Consider the following 25,759-nt stretch of genomic DNA (forward strand, 5'->3'; position numbering starts at 1 on the left):
GCAGCTGCAGGGATTCCTTGGGCTCCCCTGGCATCACAGACCTCTGAGGTTCCCAAACTTGGGAACTGGCTCACTGGCTTTGGGTGGGGGGAACTCGGGTCACCCCTTTCCACCAGCACCTGTCTGCTTCATCATCCTCATTCTCCACCCATGCACCTGCTCAGCATCTTCATCAATGACCTGGATGAGGGGACTGAGTGCACCCTCAGTCAGTTTGCAGATGTCATCAAGTTGGATGGGAGTGTTGATCTTCCTGAGGATAGGAAGGGACTGCAGAGGGTGGTTGGATAGACTGGATCCATGAGTGGAGGCTCTGCAGAGTCCTCGGGACAGGCTGGATTGATGCTCCAAAGCCAGTGGTATGAGGTTCAAGGAGGCCAAGTGGCAGGCCCTGCACTTGGCTGACAACAGCTCCAGGCGTGGGGAAGAGTGGTTGGAAAGTGCCCAGATGAAAATGAGCTGAGGGTGTTGGCCGACAGTGGCTGAGTCTAAGCCAGAGTGCTCCCAGGTGGCCAAGAAGCCCAACAGCATCCTGGCTTTTAACAACAATAGCGTGGGCAGCAGGAGCAGGGCAGGGATCATCCCCCTGTGCTGGGCACTGCTGAGGCTGCACCTTGAATCCTGGGCTCAGCTCTGGGATCCTCCTCACAAAGACATTGAGGGGCTGGAATGTGTACAGAGAAGGGCAAAGGAGCTGGGGAAGGGTCTGGAGCACAAGCCTGCCCAGGAGCAGCTGAGGGAACTTGGGGTGTTCAGCCTGGAGCAAAGGAGGCTGAGAGAAAACCCTCTCATTTTCCTGAAAAGGAGGTTGGAGCAAAGCAGGGGTTGGTCTCTGCTCTCAAGGAACAAGCAAGAGGTCAAGATGAAATGGCCTCAGGTTGCCCAGGGGAGGCTTAGATGGGGTATTGGGAACAATTTCTTCCCCAAAAGAATTGTCAGACCTTGGCACGGGCTGCCCAGAGCAGTGGTGGAGTCTCCATCCCTGGAGGACTTCAATACCCTGGAGATGTGGTTCTTGGCCCAGTGGTGGCCTTGGCAGTGCTGGGTTAATGATTGGACTGGATGACCTTAAAGGTCTTTCTCAACCCAAACAATTTGATGATTCTATGGGCTACCAAGAGGCTTTTAGGGGGGGTCTTGGCACTCAGTGACTCAGCTTTGGGTGGCCCCAGAGGACCTCTGCCCAGCCTGGCCTGGCAGCATACTGGGAGGGAGCTTGGTGGGACCTGCTGGAGCCTTCCTGTCCTGTGGCTGTGCTGCCAGCAATATGGCCTTGGGTAGCACTTAGGAAGTTTTGTAGGCTTTTAGGAACTTCTAGGGGTTTCAGGAAGTTCTAGGGCTTTAGAAAACTTAAGGCCTTTCAGGATCTTTTAGGAATTTTAAGGATACTTAGGAGGCTTAAAGATCTTTTAGACCTTTTGAGAACTTTTAGAGCTTTTAGGGTTTCTGGAACATTAAGGGCTTTTAGCATTTTTTAGGGCTTTTGGAGCTTTTATGGCTTTTAGGAGTGTTCAAGGGCTTTAGGAACTTTTCAAGCTGGAGAACATTATAGGGGTTTTATGAGCTTTTAGAGCTTTGAGGAACTTCTAGGGGTTTTTAGGGTTTTGAGGAACCTTTAGGGCTTTGAAGAGCTTTGAGGGTTTTGTGGAACTCTTAAAGCTCTGAGGAACTTTTAGGGGTTTCAGGAAATTTTAGGGCTTTGAAGAACTCCCCTGGTTGAGCAATAAGCCCTTTCCAGGCTGAGTGAGTGCCACTGGCCGAGCCCAAGGGCAAATGTCTCTTGCAAGGGACAGCACAAGGATGCTCCATCTGCATCTCTGATTCAGACAGCAGCATGGCTGCAGATTTACAGATAATCACAATAACATCAACAACTGCAGCCGTCAACCTAAAAATAACTTCTGATAATGTCAAATGTGATTCGGTGAAAAGGCTCTTTGTCCTACAAACAGCAGCAAAAAGATGGCCTAAGATGTCCTTTCCAGAGAGGCACAAAGGGTCTGCACCTGATCCTGTGGGAGCTGCTGCTGGTTTGAGCAGCATTATTCCCAAGGGGTGGATTTACAGCACTGCCTGACAGAGCTGGTCGGGATGACCCGAAGCAGGAGGTTTGTTGCCGTGCCCCCGTGGCTCTGGCTGCCATGAGGATGTCTTTTGGAGTCATGTCCACTCCCTGCAGTGTGGGGATGGTTGAGCTTCAAAGGTGGCCATGTTAGCCACGGTCTGGCAGCGTGAGCTGCTTCCCGTGAGAGCCAGGGAAATTCTGGGCTTGGAGCTGGGAATCAAAGGAGGCTGTGGAGTGATGCCATCATGCAGCATGTGCCTCCCCACAGCCGCCTTTTGTCTCCATCTCCTTCTATGCCCGAGCAGGAGGTTATTTACACCCTTCCCCCAGCAGAAAGAAAAGCCTCATTCAAGCCATTCAAAGTATCTGCAAGATCAACTATTTACTCAGGGCCTTTCCCGGAGCCCTCGCTGCCCGCCCTCCTCCCCCTGGTTCCCAGCAGCCCGGGCTTTCATGGCACACAAAGCTCTGGCATGGCTGGACGCAGCTTTGGCACTGACTTGGCAGCAGCTTTGTCTGCTCCTGCAGAGCCCATCCCCGGTAGCCTCCAACCTTAAACCCCACTACTGCCGTGGGGTTCCGAGGGGCAGGATCTGGTCACATCCAGGCCCTGCACCCCACAGCCCACTCCATCTCCTAGAGGAATGGGAAGCCCCGGGGGCCCCATCCCTGCTCCCTCTGCTTCAGGCCTGGGCTCCTTGCCCTGCTTCTCGCCTCCCGCGTTTCCTGCGGGGAGTAGAAACGAGTTCACAAGGACTCTCCGTCCCGGCTGTTTTCCTATTAATTGTTATTTTTTAATCCTGTTGGCAGCCAGGCGTATAGCCTGCCCGCGCCCAGCTCCTTCCCTCTGCTGGCTGCCTGCCAGCCCCGAGCTGCAGGGCGGTGGAATGGGGCATCGGTGGGATGGGGACATCGGTGGGATGGGGACATCGGTGGGATGGGGGCAGCGGTGGGATGGGGGCAGCAGTGGGATGGGGGCAGAGGAATGGGGACATCGGAGGCAGTGGGACGGCGCAACCCGGCTTCCCCCCAGCGGCGCTTCGCCAGCCAGCCCAGTCCCAGCGCTCCCACCCTGCGGTCCCACGCCGAGCCGGGCTGAGCCGGGCCGGGCCGGGCCGGGCTGGGCAGCGCCGGGCAGGTGCCGTGACTGAGGCTGGCGGCGCCGCGGCCCCCGCAGCAATCACAGGGGGTCTCGGAAGGGTCGGTGCGGCGCGACCCGTCTCGGTCCCGCCCCGCTGAGTCACTGCCAGCCCAGGGGGACGAGGCGGGGCGGGGGGCGGGACGGGACGGGTGCTGCCGCCGCACCGCGCTGAGCCCCGCCGGGGCGAGATGCAAGGTGCAGAGCCGAGGGGTGCTGAGTCGGGGCAGCACCGAGCCTAACCCGGGCACAGGTATCGGGGCAGCGGGGAGCGGTTGTGCCGGGCGGGGGGGAAGGAAGGATGGAGGAGGATCGATGGAGTCCGCAGTTTGCTTTCGGGGTCCTAAAGGCCACGGTGAGGGGCGCTGCCTGGCGCTCTCTGGCTGAGGGTGCTGGGCGGGGATGCGGCGGAGTCCCCGGTGCGGGCGGGGAGGCGGGGGCAGGGGCGAGCGGTGCCCCCGGCCCGGAGGCTGTCCCGGCCCTGGCATGTCACCCCATGGACGTGTTACCCTCTGGGCACGTCACCCCCTCGGCCAGCCCAGCAGGGCTGGGAGGGCAGGGGAGCTCTGCGGGGCTGGTGCCAGTGGGCAGCACCCCAGGGTGCAGCTAGCCTGGACGGAGCTACGGGCTGCTCCGTGGGGGTCTGTGCCCTGCTCCAGTGGGCACAGGGAAAATTTGCTTCTCCAAGCCGGAGTGGTGGGTTCAGGCAAGGAACCGGGAGGTCTCTGCTCATGGGCCAAGGTGGGAGTTGTCTGGTAAAGTCTCCATCGCTGCTCATGGGACTCGTCCCCTCCTCTCCTGCCCCGGCGCCAGGCCGAGTTCCCGGGCTGTGCAGCCACGAAGCCCCCTGAGCCGCCCGGGGCAGCTGCTCCCGGCTGCTGCCTATGACACAGCTGAGCCCCTTGAAGACCCCTCTGCCCGCCCGGCTCCTGCGTGTGGCCACCGCTTCCCACCCCGGGACAGCCACCGGCACGCCCGCTCCTTCTCCTTCCTCCCGGCATAGGGTGCAGCATCCCGTGGGACCGCCGGCGTGTCTCGACAGGGTGATCTTGTGATCTCCCTCCTCTCAAATCCCTGTCGGGGGGATGGCTCCAGCCACATCCCAGCTTGCCGCTTCCAGTCCCAGCATGCCGCTGCTGGATGCGAGGTGCTCCGGGTGCTCCCTACCCGTAGGTAGCCTGATCCTCCCCTCCAGAGGGACTGGCACAAATCAGCTAGAGAACCGAAACAGTCTCCTGGAATAACCTCCTGGCAGCACCTCCCGATGGGTGTTGGGGAGGGAAGCCAGCCAAAGCTCGTTTCACAGTCTGAGGGCTGCGTGACCCCCCTGCAAGCTCCCCCTGCCAGCTGAGAGCCTGGAGCAGTTCAGAGATATGTGTGTGGGGGCAAATACTTTCGTCCTGGGATTCCAGCCATTGCGGGTTTGTTGTGCCCTTGCTGGGTTTGCAGCCCCCACGTGAATTAAGCCAAGGCCTAAAAATGCTGCATACTTGGTTGCAGTCCAGCTCTTAATCCCACAGCCCCAGGGGCTGCTATTCCCAGAGCAACAGGTTTGCAAGCAGTTGCATGCTGCTGCGATGGGCACCCTGGGGCTGGCTGTCCCCACACCATGTAGTGGCACCTGTGGGTGTTGGAGGGATGTGGTGCTGTGGGGTTTGCAGGCTCGGGCCAGGTGGCTCCCTGCAGTATCAGCTGGGCAATAGCTTGCTGGTGTCTGGATTTCAAGAGGTGGATTTTGACCCACCAACTCCATTCCCACCAGTTTACCAACAGCTGGTGTTTGGCAGGGATATGGGGCAGGGGGCTGTGGCCTCTTACCTGGCTCCTCAGGTGCTGCAGCATCACGTGGCTTTTCTGCAGCTGGAAAAGCCACCTGGACCAGGCTCACCCTCACTAGGCTCTTGGTTGGCTGCTCCCTATGTGAAATGCCAAAAGCCTGGAGGTGGATCTGGGGTGGTCCTGGGCTGCTCCAAACCTTCTTTCCCCAGCACCCATGGCATGGGCAGGCGGTGGAGACCTTGCTGGTGGGAGGGGGACAAGACCTGGGAGGGGACCAGGTGTTTTCTAAGCTGTTAAAACCCATCAGGGTGGTTTGGGTGGCAGGAAGGTACAAACTGGCCCTCAGGAGGAGGCTGAGGGGTTGCTGAAGCAGAAGGCTGAGTGTTGGGAGCAGACTGTGAGGATGGCTGTCTCCACATCCGTGGAATGGTGATGTGGGGAGAACAGCCTGGATCACCTAATTTCTGTTTCATGTCAGCACTCAGGTCACCACAGCCATATCTGGTCCTTCTCAGCAGGGCCAAAGCCACAGGCTTGGTGTGACACCATGCTGAGAGCCGTGTTGCCCAGGTGCTGGAGGAAGTGCTGGTTTAGTTTGCTGCAGTATTTCAGTCTGTGGTGTTTCTTAAGAAACTGAGTTTTTTTTTACAATTTTAAATGTTAATACCCAACCTGAAGCAAATGCTGTATCTCTGAAGCCTCAGCCACTGGTGGTCTGCCTATTCCATCCTCTCCTTGTCTCTCTCCGTGCTGGCTCAGGGAGGGATGGTTGCCAGAAACTGGCAATGGAGGGATCTGGCAGGGATCTGTGCTGCTCCCATGGGAGGTTTGGTTTTGTCATGTCCGCAAAACTCAATCTTGTGGGTCCTGGGTGTTGTGTGCAATGGCCTGGGAAAAGCTGAAGTGCTGTGCTGCATCCCACAGCCCAGGCTTGGCACAGCCAGGTCCCCAGCACAGTGCAGCTGCTACTCAGCTCCTCAGGCATCACCACGCACGCTGGGGCAGACCTGGGAAGGCTCCTCTCATGCCAATGTAGTGAATAACACGGGCACAGGGCACTGGCACTTTGTGCTGGGGCATCCCCTTTGTGTGTGTAGGGTCCCCATCGGGGTATCTGCCTGCTCAGGCAGCTCCAGCCCCAGGGGCACACACCATCTGTGCTCTCTGCAATGGGAGTCAGTCATGCAAAGCTGTTCTGCATCTCAGGAAGTCTGTCCGCTCTGTGCCTCAGTTTCCCCACCCACAACTCTATTGGATTGGACTTGATCTTCAGAGGTCCCTTTCTTCCCCTGACATTCTGTGACATTCAGTTCTGTGATTCCTGAGACCTCACCTGGATATCAGGCTGTGGCTGATGAGCTGCGGGCTCCTTAGTATCTTGAGGAACAGTGCATTGGTGTGTTTTCCAAACAAACCTGGCAGGAAAATACAGATAAAAGCCCCTGGATCTCTGCTTTTCCAGTGTTTGAGGCGTCAGAGCGTCTTCCCTTCTCCTTGGGAAAAAGGTCACGTCCAAAAGCCACGTGCCACCTCCAGAAGCTGGAATACCTGCTGCCAATTCACCCGGAGAGCAGTAAACACCAGGCTTTTTTTGTGTGTGTGTTTTATATCTTATTTTTTTTTCCAATCTGCCTCCAGGTTTTGAAGCTACAGTATTGTCCCTTGGCTTTCCAGGCCCGGTGTGTTTGTCTAATGGTGAAGGGAGGATATGATGAGATGTGATGATGTGATGTGATGTGATATGATGATGCCAGGGGCTGAGCCTCCCTCCATGCTGGCAGTGAGAGAGCCTCATCCAGAATGTGGGGCCCCAGCGTGTTCTCCTCCTCTTATTACATGATCTGGCTGATTTTAGGGCCAAACCAGGAGTTTTTCTGTTTTACTGTTCTCTAGTGAAGCCATCCTGCCTCAGGGATGATGGCGAGGGGGTGCGTTGATGTCAAAGGGGGTCTCTGCTTGGTCACTATATTACTGGGGAGGTGCCTTGGTGGCAGTGAGGGTCCCTGCTGCCACCCAGCTTTGGGAAGATAACAGGGCAGGATCCATCTGCCTCCAGTGCTGCTTATCACTGGCACAGATGGGAACCACATTTTCCCGCCGTGAAACCATTTTCGGGGGATTTTCTCTCTTGCTATTGTTTGGCTCAGGAAACGTCAAGCAGCACTGCAGCGAGTGGGACCAAATAGGGCTTGGAGGGGAAATACCATCTCCCCCACCCACATCCCCACAGGGATTTCTGGTCCCAGTTGAGTAACAGCTGAAAGGGGCTGATCCTGTCATCTGACCACCCTGGTAAAATTCTAGTGGAGCCAGCAGAGTGGTTGGGGCTGAAGCCTCACTGGGATTCAGTGTTCCTCATCCGGAGGCAATGCTCTCCACACACACTGGCTCCACTGCTTTTAAATGATCCAGGTGTTTCCCCACTGCCACCAGTGTTTTGCCACCCCAGATCGGTGCCTTTCAGATACATGTGTGGGACTACCAAGCATGTGGCAAGGCACCAGAATGCCAGCCTCATCCACATCCATCTACTGCTGCCAAATGATACCTGTGCCATACCCTACCAGCCTGCACCAGGAAACCTCTTTAGCACTACACTCAATTAGAGGTATGGCAGCAGGTTAATTAATAACCTGAAGCCTCTATCTTCTGGTCATAGACTGCTGGAAGGAGCAGGCAGGGAGGGCCAGCGAGTGAGCCATGTGCTGGCACAGGGTGTGCCCAAGATCCAAGCTCTGGGAGAAACATGTGCTGGTGGGAGAAATAAGGATGCTGAGTTTTCCAGGAGGCAGTTTTTTCCCATCTAGGAAGATGGAAGGGCTGGGAGAGCACTGTGAGCCTTTGCAGGTGATGCTGGTGGGTGCCTGAGTGCCCACTGGCACACAGTGTCTTTTGGGAATGATGCTTTGAGAGTGGGATGCCTGTGGGATGTGGCATGGCAAACTGGGTGCCAGCTTGGCTTTGGGCTGGTCCAGCAGCACTCACCAATGCTGTCCTGCCCTGGGGGGGTTTCCAGACCCTGAGAGGATGGGTCCCATCCCTGGGGTGGCAGTAGGGTGAGGGGGACCCAGATGTGTCCCAGCAGTGCTGGTGATGGGGCTGTGGTGGTGGGGAGGGATGGGAAGGGGTGTGGGTGTGAAGGCTGCAGGTGGGTGAAGCAGCACCCAGGTATGGTGGGTGCTGGCCTGGGGGGAGGTCACAGGAGCCCTGGCTTCATATAAAGACAAAGAAAAGGGTGGTCCATTTCTGCCAGGCTGAAACACCTGAGCAGTTTGCAACACGCTCAGCTCCTGGGAGCTGAAAGCACCTAGGAAAATAATTATAGGGCAGATGAATTAGGAAACTGCCATTTCCTTCCGTTCCTGTCCTTCTGTTTCTACTGTTCTGTGTCCTGTTCTGTTTGTGATGAGCAGCCAAGGCCCAAAGTGCTGTGTGAAGTCGGGAGTGTAAGTGGGGACCCCTCTGGTGTGGACTCGCAGGCAAGTGGTGCCTGCGCTGAGTGGTACCAGGAGCTGGGGACCATCATCCACTGTCCTCCCCATCCTTCCAGCCCCACAGCTGCTCCTGGCTCCTCCTGTTGGCAGAGGCACCACAAAGCTGGTGGTGACACCACTGGTGTCCCACTGGCACAGCCTTTGCTCTCCATCTCCACGGATGGTGAGACCCAAACGTTCCCTTGGCCTTTGTGCCCTTCCAGGCCCTGCTGTCCCTGTGGAGGCCAAGCCACAGCTGAGCTGCCCGGGATGAAGGTCCTCCTTCTGCTCCTTCTCTCCCCCCTTCAAGGTAGGCTGCCCCAACTCTGTCCTGCCATGGGCCAGTGGGCCTGGTTTGGGCTGCTGGAAGTAACTGGCAAAATTGGCTGTGGAGCACCAAGGGATATTTGCAGAAGTGGCTTCCACAAAGATGAAATGTCTCATGGGCTGATGTGCCTCTGGTGAGTCTCTGAAGCAGGATGGGTCCTCTCCAGAGAAAGGAGGTGCTCTCCAACCATATCTTCTGTGGATGTCTCTGCCGGTGTGGGTGGTGGGGTGAGGGCAGCAAGAGGTGGGGAGTCCTGCCACCCCAGGAGCCTCATCTCTCTGGGAAAACCCTCCCAGCATGGCCACGAGCACATAGGGGAGGTCTCCCATGCCACCCAGCTCATCCAGGACAGGTCAGGATGTCCAGAGCAGGGAGCCACCTGTGCCATGTGTGACTCCCATGGGTGTTGTGGCTGAACTCACCTCTCTGTGTGCATGTGCAATGCAGGGCTGGGAGCCAGCAGCCACTGGGATGAGGACTTCAGCTTCTGTGGTGACCGAAACCAAACCCAGAACAGCTCCGTCATCTACGAGCATGGCCCTGCCACCATCTCCATCGAGAACACAGCCCAGGCACTGATAATAAAAAGGCCATTTTTGCCAAAGAGGAGAAACTCTTACTACAAGTACAGCTTGCCCCCAGCTTTGGGCCGGTACCGCTTCTGTATCTACTGGTTCCAGGCCAACAGGACCCTGCGACTGGCCTATGGGAAGCAGAGCTTCCTCCTGGGTGGGGATCTGTCCCACAGCATCCTCCGGGACAGGGAGAGCCAGGAGACTGAACGAACCAGCACCTCCATCTTCAATGTTTCCTACATCTCAAAGGATGGGAAGAACACCTCCCTCGACAGTGCATCTGATTACTTCTTCCCTGGTAAAGGCAGCTTAAAATTATTTCAATGAAACAGCAGTTTGGTTTGTCCCCACTTCATCCTAGCCATCAGCAGAGCATCAGTGGTGACTCAGTGCATGGTATAGTGTGAGGATGTGAGGACATTTGAAGGGCAATGGAAGGGGATGTAGCTTTCCTTGAAGCAGCCCAGAAGCTGCCCCCTATACCCCTTGAAAATTGAGATTTCTCAAAAGTGTTTTTCCCCCCTAAAATCCTGGGAAACCTATGCAGAAATCTCCAAGGGTCCTGCCTGCACTTTGTCAGCCAGCCTGGTCCTAATGATCTTGGTGAGAAGGTCAGCAGGAGAAACCCTTGGGGTTGGGATCTCCATCAGCTCCCTGGGCTTGGGGCCCCCTCAAAGCCCTCTGCTTCCTGCTCCCACTAGGACTGTTCCCGACTGGTTTGGTGCACGGGGGAGTTGGCTCTGCTCGTGCTTCTCACAGTGTTTCCTTTCATGTGCCTGTCAGCCTCTCCTGAGAGCTTCCCCATCTGGGAGGAAGATGTGGAGGAGCAGCTCACTGCCCTGGACAGCCTCATCTCACACTCCCCCTCCTCAGGAGCCAGAGACCAGGGGACACTTCGCCGGTGAGTTCCCAGCTTTCTGACATTCCCATTGCCATTGGAGCAGTGCCCACTGCATCCCGCTCACCCTACGTCTTCCCTGGCAGCAAACTTGGAGAGCTGGAGAAGACGCTGGCCAAGGTGGAGCTGGAAGGGCAGAACCAGACCTTTGGGAAGGCCACTGTGCAGGCTACTGTCCTCCTGCTCCAGCCCACTCAGGTTCCTCATCACCTGGCCTTTGCTTCCCAAAGAGAGGTGGGTCCTGGGCAGCCTGTCTGGGAGGGCTTGGCCCACCAGTGTCCTCTGCTCAGCTCCCTCCTGACGAGTCTCTTCTTGCAGGAGGGTGGAGTGGTCCATGGGTTCGTGGTGGACCTGCCGAGCAGCCTGTTGGTGATGGCAAAGAAGAAGGAGAAGGTGGTGGAGCACAGGGTGCTCGTTATGGACATCAACAGGCAGACCATGTTCCAGGTAATGCCCACACATCTGGCATGGTGGGGTCTCCACTGTCCTGGGGGCTCTGGTGGTACCAGACCAAGGTGCTGGTACTCAGTCAGAAGAGATGCTTCAAAGATGAAGGATCCTCAAGGGAGGAGATTCTCCTGCTCTGTTCTGCTCTGCTGAGACTCACCTTGCAGTTCTGGGTCCAGTTCTGGGGTCCCCAACATAAGAAGGACATGGAACTGTTGGAGCAAATCCAGAGGAGGAAATGAAGGCAATCCAAGGGCTAGAGCACCTCTGCTATGGAAACAGTCTGAGAGAGTTCAGCCTGGAGAAGAGAAGGCTCCAGGGAGATCTTAGAGCACCTTCCAGTGCCTGAAGGGTTTCAGGAAAACTGGGGAGGGACTTTTTACAGGGGCACTGAGTGACGGGGCAAGGGAGAAGAATTTTAAGCTGAAAGTGGGGGGATTGAGATGAGATCTGAGGAAGAAATTCTTTGCTGTGAGGGTGCTGAGCCCCTGGCCCAGGCTGCCCAGAGAAGCTGTGGCTGCCCCGTCCCTGGCAGTGTTCAAGTCCAGGCTGGATGGGGCTTGGAGCAACCTGGGCTGGTGGGAGGTGTCCCTGCCCATGCAGGGGGTTGGGACTGGGTGAGCTTTAAGGTCCCTTCCAACCCAAACCAGTCTGGGATTCTATGAGCTAGAACCTTGACATGGGAAGAGGCATGGGGCCTCTTCCTTGGGGACTCACTCACATTGCACCCATCAGCTCTTCCTTCCTGTGCTGCCATTGCTGCCTCTTCTCTCACAGGATGAAAACAGCAGCCATGTCCTGGGTGACAAAGTGGTTGGTGTCTCCCTCGTGGACACGGTGGTTGCCAACCTCTCTGATCCAGTGGTCCTCACTTTCTTCCATGAGCAGTTGCCGGTAGGTGCAGGATCAGCCTCACTGAGCCTGGTCCCACAGGGATGGAGGGGAAAGGGGTGCACAGACCCTGCCACTTTAGAGAATGGTCACAGTCCAGCAGGTTCATGCCCTTGGCTTGCCTGTCCAAGGTCTGCTGTGCCTTCTGAGGCTGTATCACCACTGTGGCTGCAGTGTGCACTGGTGGTGCTGCCTGCACCAGGGGATGCTGCTTTGCAGATAGTCTCCTCCAGCCTAGTCTCTAGGGCTGGGGAATGCCTTGAGTTAACAGTCCATTGGCTCATTCATGGCCTTATCAGGTGCCAGATCAAAACTCAACCTCTTGTTTGAAAAAGGGGACCTGGGAATAGGCATCTGCTCCATCAGCTGCCAAGGGAATGGTCTCTGCCTGCAGCCTGCTCCCATGATGGGGGATGGTTTGTCTCCTGAGACCATCTTGCCTCCTACCCCATCTTCTCCCCCATCAACTGTGTTGTCTGGGTCACAAACCCACAGCTCCATCCTGACTGGGGCCCGTGGTTTTGTCATTGCAGGGGAATGTGACCCCGCTCTGTGTCTTCTGGCAGGAGGACACCTCTGGTGAGTGCTGCTGCTTTGCAGGGTACCACGGAGCCACTGCTGGTGGTGAATCTGCTCTGCTCCACCCTCCCTCACTCCAGCTCTCCACACCTTTCCCATGGGACTGAGCTCCTGTTTGCCCTCCGTAACTAACCTGGGAGCTTTCTCCCTCTCTAGGGATGGGTCCTGGCATGAGGATGTTATCTGAGTGGGTGTCTTTGGCACGAGACAAACTGGGACCCCTACTCTTTTTCCTTCCCCCTGCCCTTGACACCTTGCCCTGAAGATACATGAACCCAAAGCAGGTGTTCCTACTGTCCACCAGACATTCTCTCTCCCTCTTGCACAGGCAGCTCAGGGAACTGGGACAGCTCTGGTTGTACGACAGCACCGGGGAGCAGCTGGACAGACTGCAAGTGCAACCACCTCACCTACTTTGCTGTGCTGATGGTGGGTAATGCCCTCCCACAGCTCTCTACAGTGTTCCCACTGGATGATTTTCCTCACCATGTCTCGCTTCTCCTCCTCAGGTGTCCTCCCCAGAGATCTCCTACATACACAGGGATTACCTGAGCATCATAACCTACATTGGCTGCCTGATCTCAGCTTTGGCATCCATTTGCACCATCTTCTTCCTCTACTTCAGGTACTGTCTGACAGGTGACCCCATGCTCCCCATCTGCATCCTGACCATTGCCAGTGCAGTGGCACCTGGGTGGGTGCAAAGCTCTCCAAATGCAGTTGGTAGCTTGGGTAGAAGTGTGGTGAAGGAATCATGCTTGAAGAAAGCCATGTTCTCCTCTCCAGGAACCACCTCCTTGTTCAGGTGTCAAAAACGTGAGCTGCTTCTAATGGTTTTGGAAAATCAGCTTGGTTGTTGTGCTGGATCTGGCAAGCAAAAGGCTGCAATGATCTTTGCAAGGGCCCAGTGGAAAGTATGACTGTCATCTCCTGAGTCATGTCACTGATCCCGTGTGGATGATTCAGAGCTGAAATGATGCTTGTCCCCAACCACCATGGCCAAGTCCTGAAATGCAGGGTCAGCTTTAGGGACCTGAGTTTGCCTGTCCAGCAGATGATCCCCCTGGGGTGAGGGTCTCAGCCTGACACCACCAGAGGATTTCCTGGCTCTTCTTTTTGGGGCAGATTGCCCCAGCTGGAGTTGTGAGGTACTGTGGGACACTGAGGATTCTGGCCAGGCATGGTGGTGAGGTCTCCCCCCTCCTCGCTTCTCCAGGAGCAAGCAGAGAGACCAGATCACAAGTATGCACATCCACATGAACCTGCTGGGCGCCATCTTCCTCCTGGATGTCACCTTCCTCGTCTCTGAGCACTTGGCCTCCAGCAGCAGCCAGGCACTCTGCAGAGCTGGGGGGCTCTTCCTCCACTTCTCCCTCCTCAGCTGCCTCACCTGGATGGGAATCGAGGGCTACAACCTCTACCGCCTCGTGATCGAAGTCTTCAACACCTACCATGACCACTTCCTCCTCAAGCTCTGCCTAGTGGGTTGGGGTGAGTCTGGGGGAGGCTGAGATGCACTGAGGACACAGACAGCAAGGTGGAGGGGCACCCAAGTAAGTCCTTAGCACTGTCTGTGGTGACTGGATGGGGATGGAGTCAGAACTGTGGGGCAGCAGAAGGACCTCTCTGCCAAGGAAATCGATGGAGAAGGAGACACAGTGGGAATGTCTCATGATCTTTTGTGACCTAAAATTCCACAGCCCTGGGAGGTGCCTGGCTGGGGTTTGCACAGCTCACTTTTGGGCTGGGGCTTACAGAAGGTGTTCCTGTTCTGTACACCCTCAGGTGGGAGGGAAAGGAGCAACCACTCCTTCCAGAGGGTAAGAGCCAGGGACCATGACAGCCACTTGACTCTGGTTTTGCCACCCAGGGATCCCTTTCTTCTGTGTGACTGTGATCTTCCTGGTGAGCTGGACAAACTATGGCCCCTTCTCCATTCCTGTCTATGAATCCATTGGTGGCAAATCCACCAATGCAACCATGTAAGTCACGGGAAGTGGGTTACCTGCCCCCTGCTCTTAGAGGAAGTCAAGTGGCTAAACCTTCACCATGTCCTACAGGCTTTCCTTGGGGTGGGGCTTAAGTGGGGGTCTGGGTTTGCATGATACCTCCATGCTTCCTCCAGTCCCCCTAACTCATTAACTCCTGTCCCCATGGGATGACACAGCATAACCCTCTGCCTTTTCTCCTCCCTTCAGATGCTGGATCACAAGCCCCCTGATCCATAATGTCGTGAACCTGGGATTCTTCAGCCTGGTGTTCCTCTTTAACTCAGTCATGCTGGGGGCCATGGTCCGGGAGCTCTTCCGGCAGAGCAAGAAAGGCCACAAGCTCAAGCATGTCCTGGCCCTCCTTGGGCTGAGCATCCTGCTGGGCATTCCCTGGGCACTGATCTTCTTCTCCTTCACCTCCGGCGCCTTCCGCATCGTCTCCCTCTACATCTTCACCATCATCAACTCCCTCCAAGGTGAGCCTGGGGTGCTGGGCTCCTCCCAGAGATACCACAGCTCCCATGGAGTGATGGAGGTGATGGGCAGGGAGAGGGGCTGTCCCTGGGCAGGCTGCTCACTCTCTCTGCTGCTTAGAGGGTGTTCAGCCTCCCTGCCCGACAGGATGAGAGGAAATGTCCTCAAGTTGTGCCAGGGGATGTTTAGATGGGACATTAGGATTTATTCTGTGAGAGGGTTGTCAGGCCCTGGCACAGGCTACCCAGGACAGTGGTGGAGTCCCCATCCTCTCTGGGTTTCAGAGCCCTGGAGATGTGCTGAGGGACATGGTTTAGTGGTGGCCTTGGCAGTGCTGGATTAATGGGTGGCTGTGATCATCTTAAGGGTCTTTTAAAGTGTTCAAGGCCAGGCTATAAGGAGCTTGGAGCAACCTGGTCTAGTGGGATATGTCCCTGCTCATGACAGGGGCTGTGCAACTAGAGGGTCTTTAAGGTCCCTTCCAAACTAAACCATTCTATGATTCAGTGATTCTATGATTCTCTTCCAAGCTAAATGATTTCTCTGATTTCTCCCTTGTCTCCCAGGCTTCCTCATCTTCCTCTGGTACTGGACCATGGTGCTGCAGGCCAGAAAGCCCCCTGACTCACAGAGCAACTCTGACAGTGTTAAACTGCAGCCCAACAGCAGCCAGAGCCACCTCAGCTGAGCCCTGGGTGTCCATGCTCTGCTGGAGGGCCCTGCAGAGGCATCAGCACCATCCACTTTGCTACTGCACCCACCTTGCAGGGCTCCTGGGAGCCCAGGGGCTTGCAGTGGCCACCCCAAGCCCCTCACCTCTGCCGGACCCTTCCCCAATTCCTTCTGCCCCCCGGCATCCCATTGAGCAACCAACAGCACATCCCTTGCCTTGGCCTCGTTGGGGCAGGAGAGCAGGATGTTCACCCAGGCAATGGAGAGCTGCAGGGACAGGGTCCTCAGAGCCTCTGGATGTCCCCTCCAATGCCCTGGGGCCAGGGAATGTTGGGTGGGAAAGGGCCTGTCTTCAGCCCTGGCTGGTGGTCACTGGGAGGGTCCTTCCCCATGAAGGTAGAATTGTTCTCCCCCTGCAACCTCCTCCAGCAGCTGAAATAATCTATTTTTGTTACTTTCTTGAATGTATATTTTTGGATGGTGTAGAAGTGTAACAAGGGCACTGGACTTGCTCCCATTAAAGCTGTTCCTTCTCAGAGCATGGCTCACTGGTGTCTCTCACTGGGCTTTCTGATGGGATCCATCCCTCAGCCAGGGTTGTCCCATACCCAGGGCAGGACCCCCTCTTTCACCCCATAGCATCCTGAGACCAGAAACAGTGCTCCCAGCATCCTGATGCCAGAGGGGTCAGGGAGATGCCCTGGCTCAGGAACCTGCTGCAGACTCCAAGAACTGTCACTGCCCACCAAGAAGGGAGGCTGGGGATATGAACAGGGAGAGGTGGCAGGACAAGGATGCTTCCCTGGATGGCTGCAGAGACAGGCAGAGCCCCATCCCAGCACCGTGTCTCCCATCCCACCAGTTCCCCTTCCTCACCCCCCCTGTCCACTCCAAGCTCCTGGCTGGGCAGGGGCACCTTCCCAGGGAGGTTCATGCTGTATTCTGAGGTCTCTGCTCCCCTCCTGCCAGTGGCTCTGCTCCTCCCCAGGGCTCAGACCTGCTCTTGATCCAACAGCCACGTCCTCCTTTCCCTTCTGCAAACAGCCTGTGCCTTCCTGCAGGTTGGCAAGAGACCTCCTGCTCAAACTGGCAAAAACTGTCAGGGCTTGGCTCGGGGCTAATGATCCACCTAGGCGGGGCTCTTTGCTTTGACTCTTTCATCCCCAGTGGCCTGCCTTGGGCAAGGAGCTCTGGAGATGTTCCTTCTGCCAAAGTCCCCTCAGGCTGCAGCTCCCCATAGCCTCAAAGTGTCCCTGATCTCCTTCCCTGGGGGCTCTTGCAGGATCAAGGAGGAAACCATTCACCTTCAGCCAGGAAGGAGCCGTCCCCCTCTTCCCTGGAGCTGGTCTGAGGTGCTGGACCAGCTGGAGGTGGGGTTTTCTGCTGTGGGAAGCTCAGGACTGGGAATTAGCCAAAAACCAGAAATCCCAGGAGCTTATTTGCAGTTTGTCCTCTCCCAATGGACTGGGGCCAAGCTCTTCAGGCAGGGATCTGCTGGTCATCCCTCCTGCAAACTCCTCAGCAGCAAATTCAATAAAGACACCAAGCTTCAGCTGAGTGACCCCACCCAGACCCATTGCAGGGAGAACAATCCTCCTCTCTTTATCTCTGCCTTGGTTTTACATCTCTGCCAGATGGCTGAGCACTCTGGTTTTCAATATCACTTGTTATTTGCTTTAGAGCAGGGTGTTGATGGACAAAACTCCTGCTGGCCATTTGTCATGAATGAAGGAAAATACCTGTATGGGCAGGTGTATCACACACACACAAACACACACAGACAGAGGGGTCTGTATGGGTGCACACACTGTGCAGCCCTTGCTCTGTGTACTGTGTGTCCCACAGAACCCACAGTACCAAGTGGGTACTTCCACCTCCCCACACACCTGGGGGAATCTGTGGGGAAGACCAAAGCAGGAAGAAGGAACTTCCCAATCTTCTCTTGCACTCCAGGTTTCTGGATACCCACTCTCTGTGGATGAGATCCTTTCAGAAATGCCTCAATCCCCTGCCCTGCCCAAACCAAACACCTGACTCAGGGTGAGGCAGACCCTGGCAAAGCCCCTGGTTTCCCCCTCTGCTCTGTACAGCCCCTCAGCTGGGGTCTGCACTCAGTCTGTACTCTGCATCCCACTGAGCCCAGCAGCCTCCCCTCACCCTCCTCTGCACTGCTCCTGCACCCCAGCTTTCCTGGGTGCACATTTGGAGTCTGGACATTGTGGGCCAGGAGGAACAGGGATGCTACAGGAAACAGAAATACTCCTGATGTGACTTGTCCTGGAATCACAGTTTGAATCCAACCATTACTTCCTTCCCCCCCCAAAAAAAAACCCACAAAGACAGAGGCAAGAGCCTCTCTGCTGCCACCAGGTTTATTTGGAACCAGATGCTCTCTACCCCAACCTCTGCCTTGTGCTGATGGCCACAACAGCTGCAGTGAGCACTCCCAGTGCACACAGGAGGATGAGGACCCCCAGGAACCATGGGTTAAGTCCTGGCAAAGGAAAAGAAAAGTTTGTAACACACCTTTTCCCCCAAGCCCATGCTGAGGCCTTACACAGCATCTCCTGGCCATGGGCAAATTTGGGAAGGTCATCTCCTGTGAAGGGGGAGAGCTGCCAGAGCTGGGGGTGCCTCAAGGCCCTGAGGACCCTCGCAGGACTCTGACACCCCCACTGGACTCACCAGGGGGTTCTGCCCAGCCCCACTGCCCAGGGAGTACATTTAGCTTGTCATTTATGCCAGGTCTGAGCTCTGCTGAAAGTGGGCTCACCCCCAGCCCTGCTCCTGGACCTTCCTAGAACCCTGGGGTTGCCCTCAGAGCTCACAGGACTCTGATATAGGGGTCCATCCCTCCTTGCCTGGGGTGCCTCCCAGGTCCCTTCCCCCCTGGCTGTCCCACTCAGCCTGACCTGTGCCTGGGATGGAGCTGCTTTCCCAGAGCTAAACCCTCTGAACTGGTTTGGCCACTGGGTTCTACCATGCATTGCCATGACACCCCAAACACCCCACGCTTCTGAGCAGGACACTGGTTTTAGCAGCCCTTCCTAATAACCTGGGGTTGCCCAGGCAGTTGCATGCGAGGGACACACGTACCTCCCAGGTCCTGTGGGTCAGTCCTGGAGTGCTGGGTGCCTGCTCCCAAGGAAGGAGCAGCCAGCAGGTGGATGGGCCCATAGGAGACAATCTTATTGTAGTCATCTGCCAGCGCTCGCTTGCTCCTCTGGTGCCTGGGGCATTGCTGCCAACAAAGCCAAGGGAAGTGTTATGGGACAGAAGGGCAGGGGAGAAGCCCACTCCAGGGTAAGGGGATGTCCTGGTAGCCTCCTCTGGCAGGGGCACAGCAGGGGCTGCAGTCAAGACCCTAGAGCATGAGAGGGGTTGGTTTCTGACAGCCCTCAGCCTGCTCCTCTTGTAAGTCCCAGCATAAACATCTCCTCCTGCAGGCACCCAACAGAGAGAGAGAAGAGGGAAGTGCTCAGGTGGGTTCAGAGCCCTCATACCTCTAGTTCAGGGCATGGGATGAGCTCCTGCTGTGGAGAGGTGTTTATTGTGCTGAGGCAGAGCAGACCCCTTTCTCCAATCAGCAGGCCAAAGGCAGGGAGGTTCCCCTGCCCCACCAGGACAAGGTGCAGACCTCACCAAGGTACAGAGCTCACCTTGGCACAGGGCTCCAGGCTGCCAGGAAGGCAGAGCCGGACACGGCAGTGCAGGAACACTTCAGGGTAACCCACAAACTGAAACATCTGGAAGCTGAACTTGGCTGCAGTGCTCTCTCCAATAGCATTCAGGTATGTCACTGTCTCATCCTGGGGACAGCTGGAACACACGATGTCTGGTCAGCATGTGGCAAACAATGGGGAGGAGGGGACATCCCAACCTGGGACACCAGAGCACTCAGGGATGGGGTGCACCCCCAGGCTTTGCTGATGAGGACTATTTCTGTCTCAGTGCTGCTGGGGATGCCTTTCCTTGGCACCCTGCCTTGTGCTCACCTCAGGGAGGAGCTGCCACCAGCACAGGAGCTGACTGGTGCCTTGCTCTGTGGAGCCACAGCAGCTCTCGAGGGGTGGAGACAGCCTGGCTGTGGCACTGCCTCCCCAGAAATCTACAGCCCTGGCTTTAGCTTGGCTGCAGCCAGCTCAGAGGCAAGCTTTTCAGTAGAGACCTCTCTGCACACACCAGGAAGGTCTCCTCCCTCCTCTCCTGTCCCATCACCTCCCCAGCAGGCCAGCAGTGATGCTAGAGGGGCAGCAGCTCTGCTGGATCAGGAGAGGGGGCTCAGTTCAGAGGAGTTATGGGGCTCATCTGTGGGGCTGTTCCACTTACTCAGGGATGGTTCCGCCTTCCTCACAGCAACCTGTCCTTAGCACCCAGCAAAGAGACACAACTGTGCCCATGGTGTGAGGAGATCAGACACACCAGGGATGTTCCACTCACCCCTTCTCAATGAGCCCGTGCCTCACACCCTGGTAGGGATCTGCAGTCGGTGTGGCCCAGCAGTCCTCAACACTCAGCAGGAAATACTTGATCTGGTTCTGTCCTTCGAGGTTCAGCAGGACATAGAGGGTGTCCATGATGGGGATGGCAGCAGTTGGTAGGTAATAGGGCTGGAGGTAGGATGGGGTCTTGTACAGTCTCATGCTGACATTGAAGTGCCCTTCCCTAACCACAAACTGCACCAGCCTGAGAGGAGAGAGGAGGAGAGGAGACCTCATGGGTAGAATGAGGAGGCAGGAAAGACAGAGAACAAGTCAGGCCACTAACAAAGCTGTACTGGGACCCTCAACATAAGTAGGACATGGAACTGTTGGAACAAATCCAGAGAAGGCCACGAAGATGATAAAAGGGCTAGAGTGCCTCTGCTATGGAGACAGTCTGAAAGAGGTGGGGTTTTCAGCCTGGAGAAGGCTCCAGAGAGACCTTAGAGCACCTTCCAATATCTGAAGGGGTTACAGGAAAACTGGGGAGGGACATTTTACAAAGGCATGGAGTGATAGTGCAAGGGGGGAAGGGTTTTGAGCTGAAAAAGGGGAGATGAGATGAGATCTGAGGAAGAAATTCTTTGCTGTGAGGGTGCTGAGCCCCTGGCCCAGGCTGCCCATGGAAGCTGTGGCTGCCCCATCCCTGGCAGTGTTCAAGTCCATGGGGCTTGGAGCAACCTGGGCTGGTGGGAGATGTCCCTGCCCATGCAGGGTGTTGGGACTGGATGAGCTTTAAGGTCCCTTCCAACCCAAACTAGTCTGGGATTGGATGATTTGATGACTCTGGATGTCCCTTTGCTCTCAAGTGGGGTCTGTTGAGAGGCAGTCCTGGTGCTGCCTCCTGCTCCGGGTCCGCACCATGGCTGATGCAGGCCCGGAGCTCCCGGGGCTCCCCTCGCTCATCTGCTGGGCACCGAGGGCTGCTAGAAAGACACCTCAAAGGCTGCATCTCCACAGGGGCCCGGTGCGGGCATCCTGTGGTTCTCACCCTTTGTTCTATGGCCAGCTGGTTTCACCAGTGGGCAGAGGAGAAAGGCAGATTGTGCGTGCCCGGGTTTGGCTCTGTCCCACGTCCAAATCCTGGGCTGGAAAACTGTTGGGAAGGGTAAGGGAGATGCCCAAGTGTGACAATGTCCCGCACGCTCTCTAGTGGCTCCCCAGGGCCTTTGCAGAGGATCTCACTGACTGAACCTGTTTTTCCTCAAGCTCCAAGATCACACATCAGCAGCAAGGGAAGAGAGACCACTCACTTGTCGACAGCAGTGAGAGCGAAGGGCAGCTTCACCACCTGCTCGTAGGCGTAGAGGCAGGAGAAATGAACCTCCAGCTGGAAACTCCGGGAGATGACACCCCCACGTGCTTCAGGCTTTGACTCAATGACATTGTGGTATGATATGTGGGAGCTGTTTTGCTGGAATGACACAGAAACCGAAACTCCAGACCGTGTCTAAGTCCATACACAGAACTCGAATCTCCAGTTCAGATTGCAACTGAGTTCCAGTGCAACTCAGCTACAGCTGCTCCAGGCCTCCTGGAATTTTTTGCTGGGATTTTTGCTCAAGCCCCATGTCTGGGGGTCACTGACAACCATCACTGGAGTAGCTGGGACACTGACCCCTGTGAGGGCCCCTGTGCAAGGCAGAGCTGAGCACCAGTTCTCTGCACCCTTCGTGATGCCCGAATCAAGGGGGTCAAGGGGCTGTAGCCAGGCCTGCAGAGCTCTGAGGGTGCTTCCAGAAAGCTGAGAGCCCTTCACAGCTATGAAAAGAGCACATGGAGACTTCCATGCTCTGCTGAGTAAGACAAGAGGTGTTGCCAGCAGGGATTTGGTGGAGGCAGAAGAGCTTTCTGACAGCCTCCAGGGGAGCCAGCCAAGGGGAATGAGAACTTTATAGCACCCAGATATTAAAAAGAGCCTCTGGGGCTGTCCCCACTCAGCATGCCTGCTCCTCCCATAGATGCAGCACTATGCAGAGAGGCTCTGCTGGATCCTCACCTGAATTATTGACCCACAGGTGGTGTGATTTTCACCTGTGAGAGTGGCTGCAAAAAACAACTTGCCCTCTTCTTCCCTTTCTGAGACTTTGCATGCCTGGTTCTTCAAGTGGACAAGCTCCCGGGGGATTTTCAAAAGTTCAAACACCTCCTTCCTCACCATCATCTTCATGTACTCTTCCTCACAGGCCAGCTTCATTATCACATCTGCAGGAAAAAGTCATCTGCAATAGCAATAAGGAAGAAGCCTGAAGGAGCCCTTGGTCAGCTATTGAATGGCACAGTTCCACTGAGTTCAACAGCCCCTCACCCTTTTTGCAGGCTGCTGGTGGGGCTCTTCAGAGCAAAAGGGGCAAAAGACATAATTTTGGGAATGTGCAGACGTTACTGTGGCTCTTTCATTTTGTACTGGTTGCCCAAGAACTGCACAAGTCCATGGCTGCCACTACTCTGAACAGTCCTTAAGCTGAAGAAACCAAAGGCAGAGGGGGGTCTGACTGCTTTTGAGGGCTGTCTACAGAATTCCGGCTGTCTGCCAAGGGCACCAGGCAGGGACAATGATCCTCTTTATCAGATGAAGAGAGTTTTTGGCCAGTGTCTGTAAGGACCCTTCACTGCATCCATGCTGGAGTGCCACGTGGTTGTGTCAAGACTGTCTGGCAGCCATGCTCCTTGTGCCCTGCTGCCCTGGCATGACTACACCACTGCATGGCTTCTGACAGCCATGGTTTCCTTCTGACAGAAATTAAGACTTTTTGGGAGGAAGGTAACAGCCTGTGACTAGGTCTTGTATCAACATGTAGTCAGGACATGATGGCAGTGGACCTGAACCAGGAGCTCCTGGAGCCTGTGGTGGAGAGCAGTGGTGAGGCCAGTGCACTGCACCCACCTCTTGCAAACACACCTGGGAGGGCTCACCAGCACCCCCAGCCCTACCTTGGCAGAACACCCCTGTGAAGCCTGGCTTGCAGCTGCAAACTGGTCCATCTTCCTCCACCTGGCAGTGCCCCTGGTGCTGGCATGGGTTTGGCAGGCAGGCATCTGGGCTCCTCTTGAGATGGGGGGAAACCCCTCGTCCCAGATCACCTGTGGCAAAGGAACACTGAGTGAATGGAAACACAGCACAAATATCTCCCCTGCAAGAGAGGAGAGAGCAAACCTGGTTTGCTCTCTCAAACCATGGTGTGAAGCCTTGCCCAGCTCACAAGGAGCCCCCCTGAGCCCTGCTCTGTTGCTGCCCTGTAGCAGCCACCAGCAATGCCCTGAATAAGGAAGATGGACACAGATCAGGTGAGAGTTTGACCTCTCCTTTCCAAACTACCTGTCTGACCCAGCAGGAACAGGATATACAACTCACTCTTGTTGCCTTCACAGCCAGCCAGGCAGAGGACAGAGACCACCAGCAAACACCTCATAATCCTTTCCTGTAAAAACAAGCAGTCTCTGGGTTGACACACATTTTTAGCACGCTTGCTGGAGAGATTTGCAATCATTCAGAAAGAGCCAACCCTCAAGCACAGGTGTGTTCATTTCTGTAATGCATTTCCTCCAACAACTCCAAGTTCAATGACACAAAGTCATTTCCTATCCCAAAGGGCCACAACAGCAATGTTCTCCCCCCAGCAGGCTAACATGAGGGTTAAACACTGTCCTGAATTTAGATAGCTATTGCAGAAAGAACTGGGAAAAAACAGGCCTCAGACCTGCAAGGATAAAGCCACATTTCAGTAAGAACAGACACTTGGAGAAAAACCACACAGCTAAAGCATCTATCCAGGCTCTTGAAGAGGAAAGGAGTTTCCCCCTTTCCACTACAGGTCTGTTGAAGAATTAGGACTTGAAAAATGATCCTTGCTTTTCAAAAATCCATGCCCATAACAAGGAGGCAATGGGATTAAAAAAACCCAACATCTGCCCCGTTGGTACAGATAATGGATTTCTATAGACAAAGGAATGGTCCGGTGCTGGATGAGCCCTGGACACCAGAGTAACCTTATCAGAGAGATGGACATGATCTGGACTGATGCTCTGCCACCCCTCTGCTGCAGTGGGAAAAGCCAACACGCAAAGCCCTGCTCTGGTAGCACATTGCACACCCCCACACCTCACCCTAAGCAGCTATGACCCCTGGAGCTCCAGGCCAGGAGGGAGTCTTCCTCACTCTGCTCTTTGCACGCTGCAGCAGTGCTGAGAAGTCCCACCAGAGCCAAGATCTCACCCTGTTCTCATCCCACTTACCATTGCCAGGCTGCCCCGTGTCCTTCAGTCACTGCCACCCTGGGTTGCTCTTGTGCTCCCCTCTGTGTGTGCCTTATATCAGCATCTGCCCCCCTCCCCACGCAGACACGCTGCCGCCCTCATTGCACAAGAGCCAGATTAGCATCCTCCAGCGGCAGCCGGAGAGGAAAGGACTCAGCAGAAAAGGCCCTTCCAATTATCTTGTGAACACTGACACAATTCACAGCCCTGATGGGATCCCAAGCAGGGGGAGTAACTGCAAAATCCCTGGGAATCTGAGGTTGTGTGCATCCGACTGACCATGGTACTGCTCTTGGTGCAGCAATAACAAGAGATAGGGCAGTGGCACCAGTGAAGGACAGGGAACAGCACATACCCAACACATGGGGTTTCACAAACACAACATACATCTGCTTTGGCTGTTTTTTTTTTTAATGATTTCTGACATCTAAGATGAACAGTTGTATTTAACCAGTTAGATGGTGAAGGGCATCTAACTGGTTAAATACAACTGTTCATGAGCTGTCTATGTGATGCTTTCCCATCCTGTTATTTTCTTTTCTGCTGCCAACTCCCTTATCTTTTGCCCATAGCTGATCTTTTAATAACCTTGCAGCTGGGCCTCAAAGCCCTTCATTCACTCTGGCTATTGATAAGTCACTCACATGTCCATTTTCTTCCAAAAACTGGTCCACAATTCCCCCTTTTTGTGTTTGAGCAATCCAGACTTGCCTCATTGTGTGAGATAACATGCTAATGATACATTGCCATAAACAACATACTAATAATACAAAAGCAGTAATTACTAATATAATTGATAAGCCTTGTTTAATTAAATCTTTAAGCCATCCCCCTAGCCCTAAGCAGTTTAACCATCTAACCCAGTATATGCAACAGTTAATTTTTTCATGTTATCTTTAATCAATTGTATTTGTTTGTGAATCGACTCCAAGTGATCAGACAAGTTCATGCAACACATCCCATCAAAGTCTTCACAACCATGACTTTGAGCTAACAATAAAAAGTCAATGGCAGCACAACTTTGTAAAACTGCATGTCTGACATTATCAGCATCTTTTAGCATCTGTGTTAAAATATCAGAAGTTAAGTTCATTTGCTTTGCAGTCCAACAGGCTTGTTTGTGTATATTGCCAAGAGCTTTTCCTGCTGCTACGTGTGGGACAAATGAAGCAGCAAGAACCCTCTCTGCTGTACCCCAAATTTCAAGTTTGTCATTACAGTCTGGGCCCAATTGTTGTATTGAGTGTTTTGATCAAAAGTGTTGATGTTCACTTATTAGTGCTCTCATATCAGGGGCAAACAAGGTCAATTTTCCAATATAACATGGTCCCCCTACCACTTGTTTAGGAATACTCTGCCATGCTCCATCACCACAAAGCAAAAAATATCCATGGGGTAGCAGTTTTGCTGTATCATTATTCCATATGCCACACTTGCTGCCTTGCGTTTCTGCCCCTAGAGCTCCATCACAATATCCATTCCTGGTCTTATAATCACACCGTTTTGCCCTTTGAGTGCTACTATTCTGTGCCCAACTTTGCCCAGTTGGGTTTTTGCATTGTGCTTTGAAATGGCCTGCTTTTCCACAGTTAAAACATTTTTTGTCTCTTATTTTCCCTTTTTGTTCTTTATTTTGTACTATAGAACGTACCATGGTGCCTACTGCAGTGGTGAGATGTGCAGCTTTATCTGCTTCTTGCATTTGCTCAGA

The 25,759-nt window shown here is 54.9% G+C and overlaps 2 protein-coding genes across 2 annotated transcripts; one reads left to right on the plus strand and one right to left on the minus strand.

The window, feature by feature from the left end:
- Positions 1-3,338: 3,338 nt before the first annotated feature.
- Positions 3,339-15,848, plus strand: LOC139802283 (adhesion G-protein coupled receptor G1-like). Its single transcript, XM_071757306.1, has 14 exons — positions 3,339-3,456; positions 8,680-8,765; positions 9,231-9,656; positions 10,142-10,259; positions 10,343-10,490; positions 10,575-10,703; positions 11,481-11,597; positions 12,128-12,173; positions 12,502-12,602; positions 12,683-12,798; positions 13,390-13,664; positions 14,044-14,155; positions 14,372-14,640; positions 15,205-15,848. The coding sequence occupies exons 2-14, from the start codon at positions 8,726-8,728 to the stop codon at positions 15,324-15,326; spliced, it is 2,019 nt and encodes a 672-aa protein (XP_071613407.1). The 5' UTR covers positions 3,339-3,456; positions 8,680-8,725; the 3' UTR covers positions 15,327-15,848.
- A 1,833-nt stretch (positions 15,849-17,681) lies between these two features.
- On the minus strand, positions 17,682-23,341 carry LOC139802285 (pancreatic secretory granule membrane major glycoprotein GP2-like). The gene is made up of 8 exons (XM_071757310.1): positions 23,147-23,341; positions 22,726-22,875; positions 21,791-21,996; positions 21,045-21,205; positions 19,751-19,996; positions 18,970-19,129; positions 18,407-18,551; positions 17,682-17,804 (listed from the first exon to the last, which is right to left on the minus strand). The coding sequence occupies exons 1-8, from the start codon at positions 23,280-23,282 to the stop codon at positions 17,704-17,706; spliced, it is 1,305 nt and encodes a 434-aa protein (XP_071613411.1). The 5' UTR covers positions 23,283-23,341; the 3' UTR covers positions 17,682-17,703.
- Between the last annotated feature and the right edge of the window lie 2,418 nt (positions 23,342-25,759).

Source organism: Heliangelus exortis, chromosome 13, assembly GCF_036169615.1.
Source record: "Heliangelus exortis chromosome 13, bHelExo1.hap1, whole genome shotgun sequence".
In the NCBI taxonomy this organism is placed as follows: Eukaryota; Metazoa; Chordata; class Aves; order Apodiformes; family Trochilidae; genus Heliangelus; species Heliangelus exortis.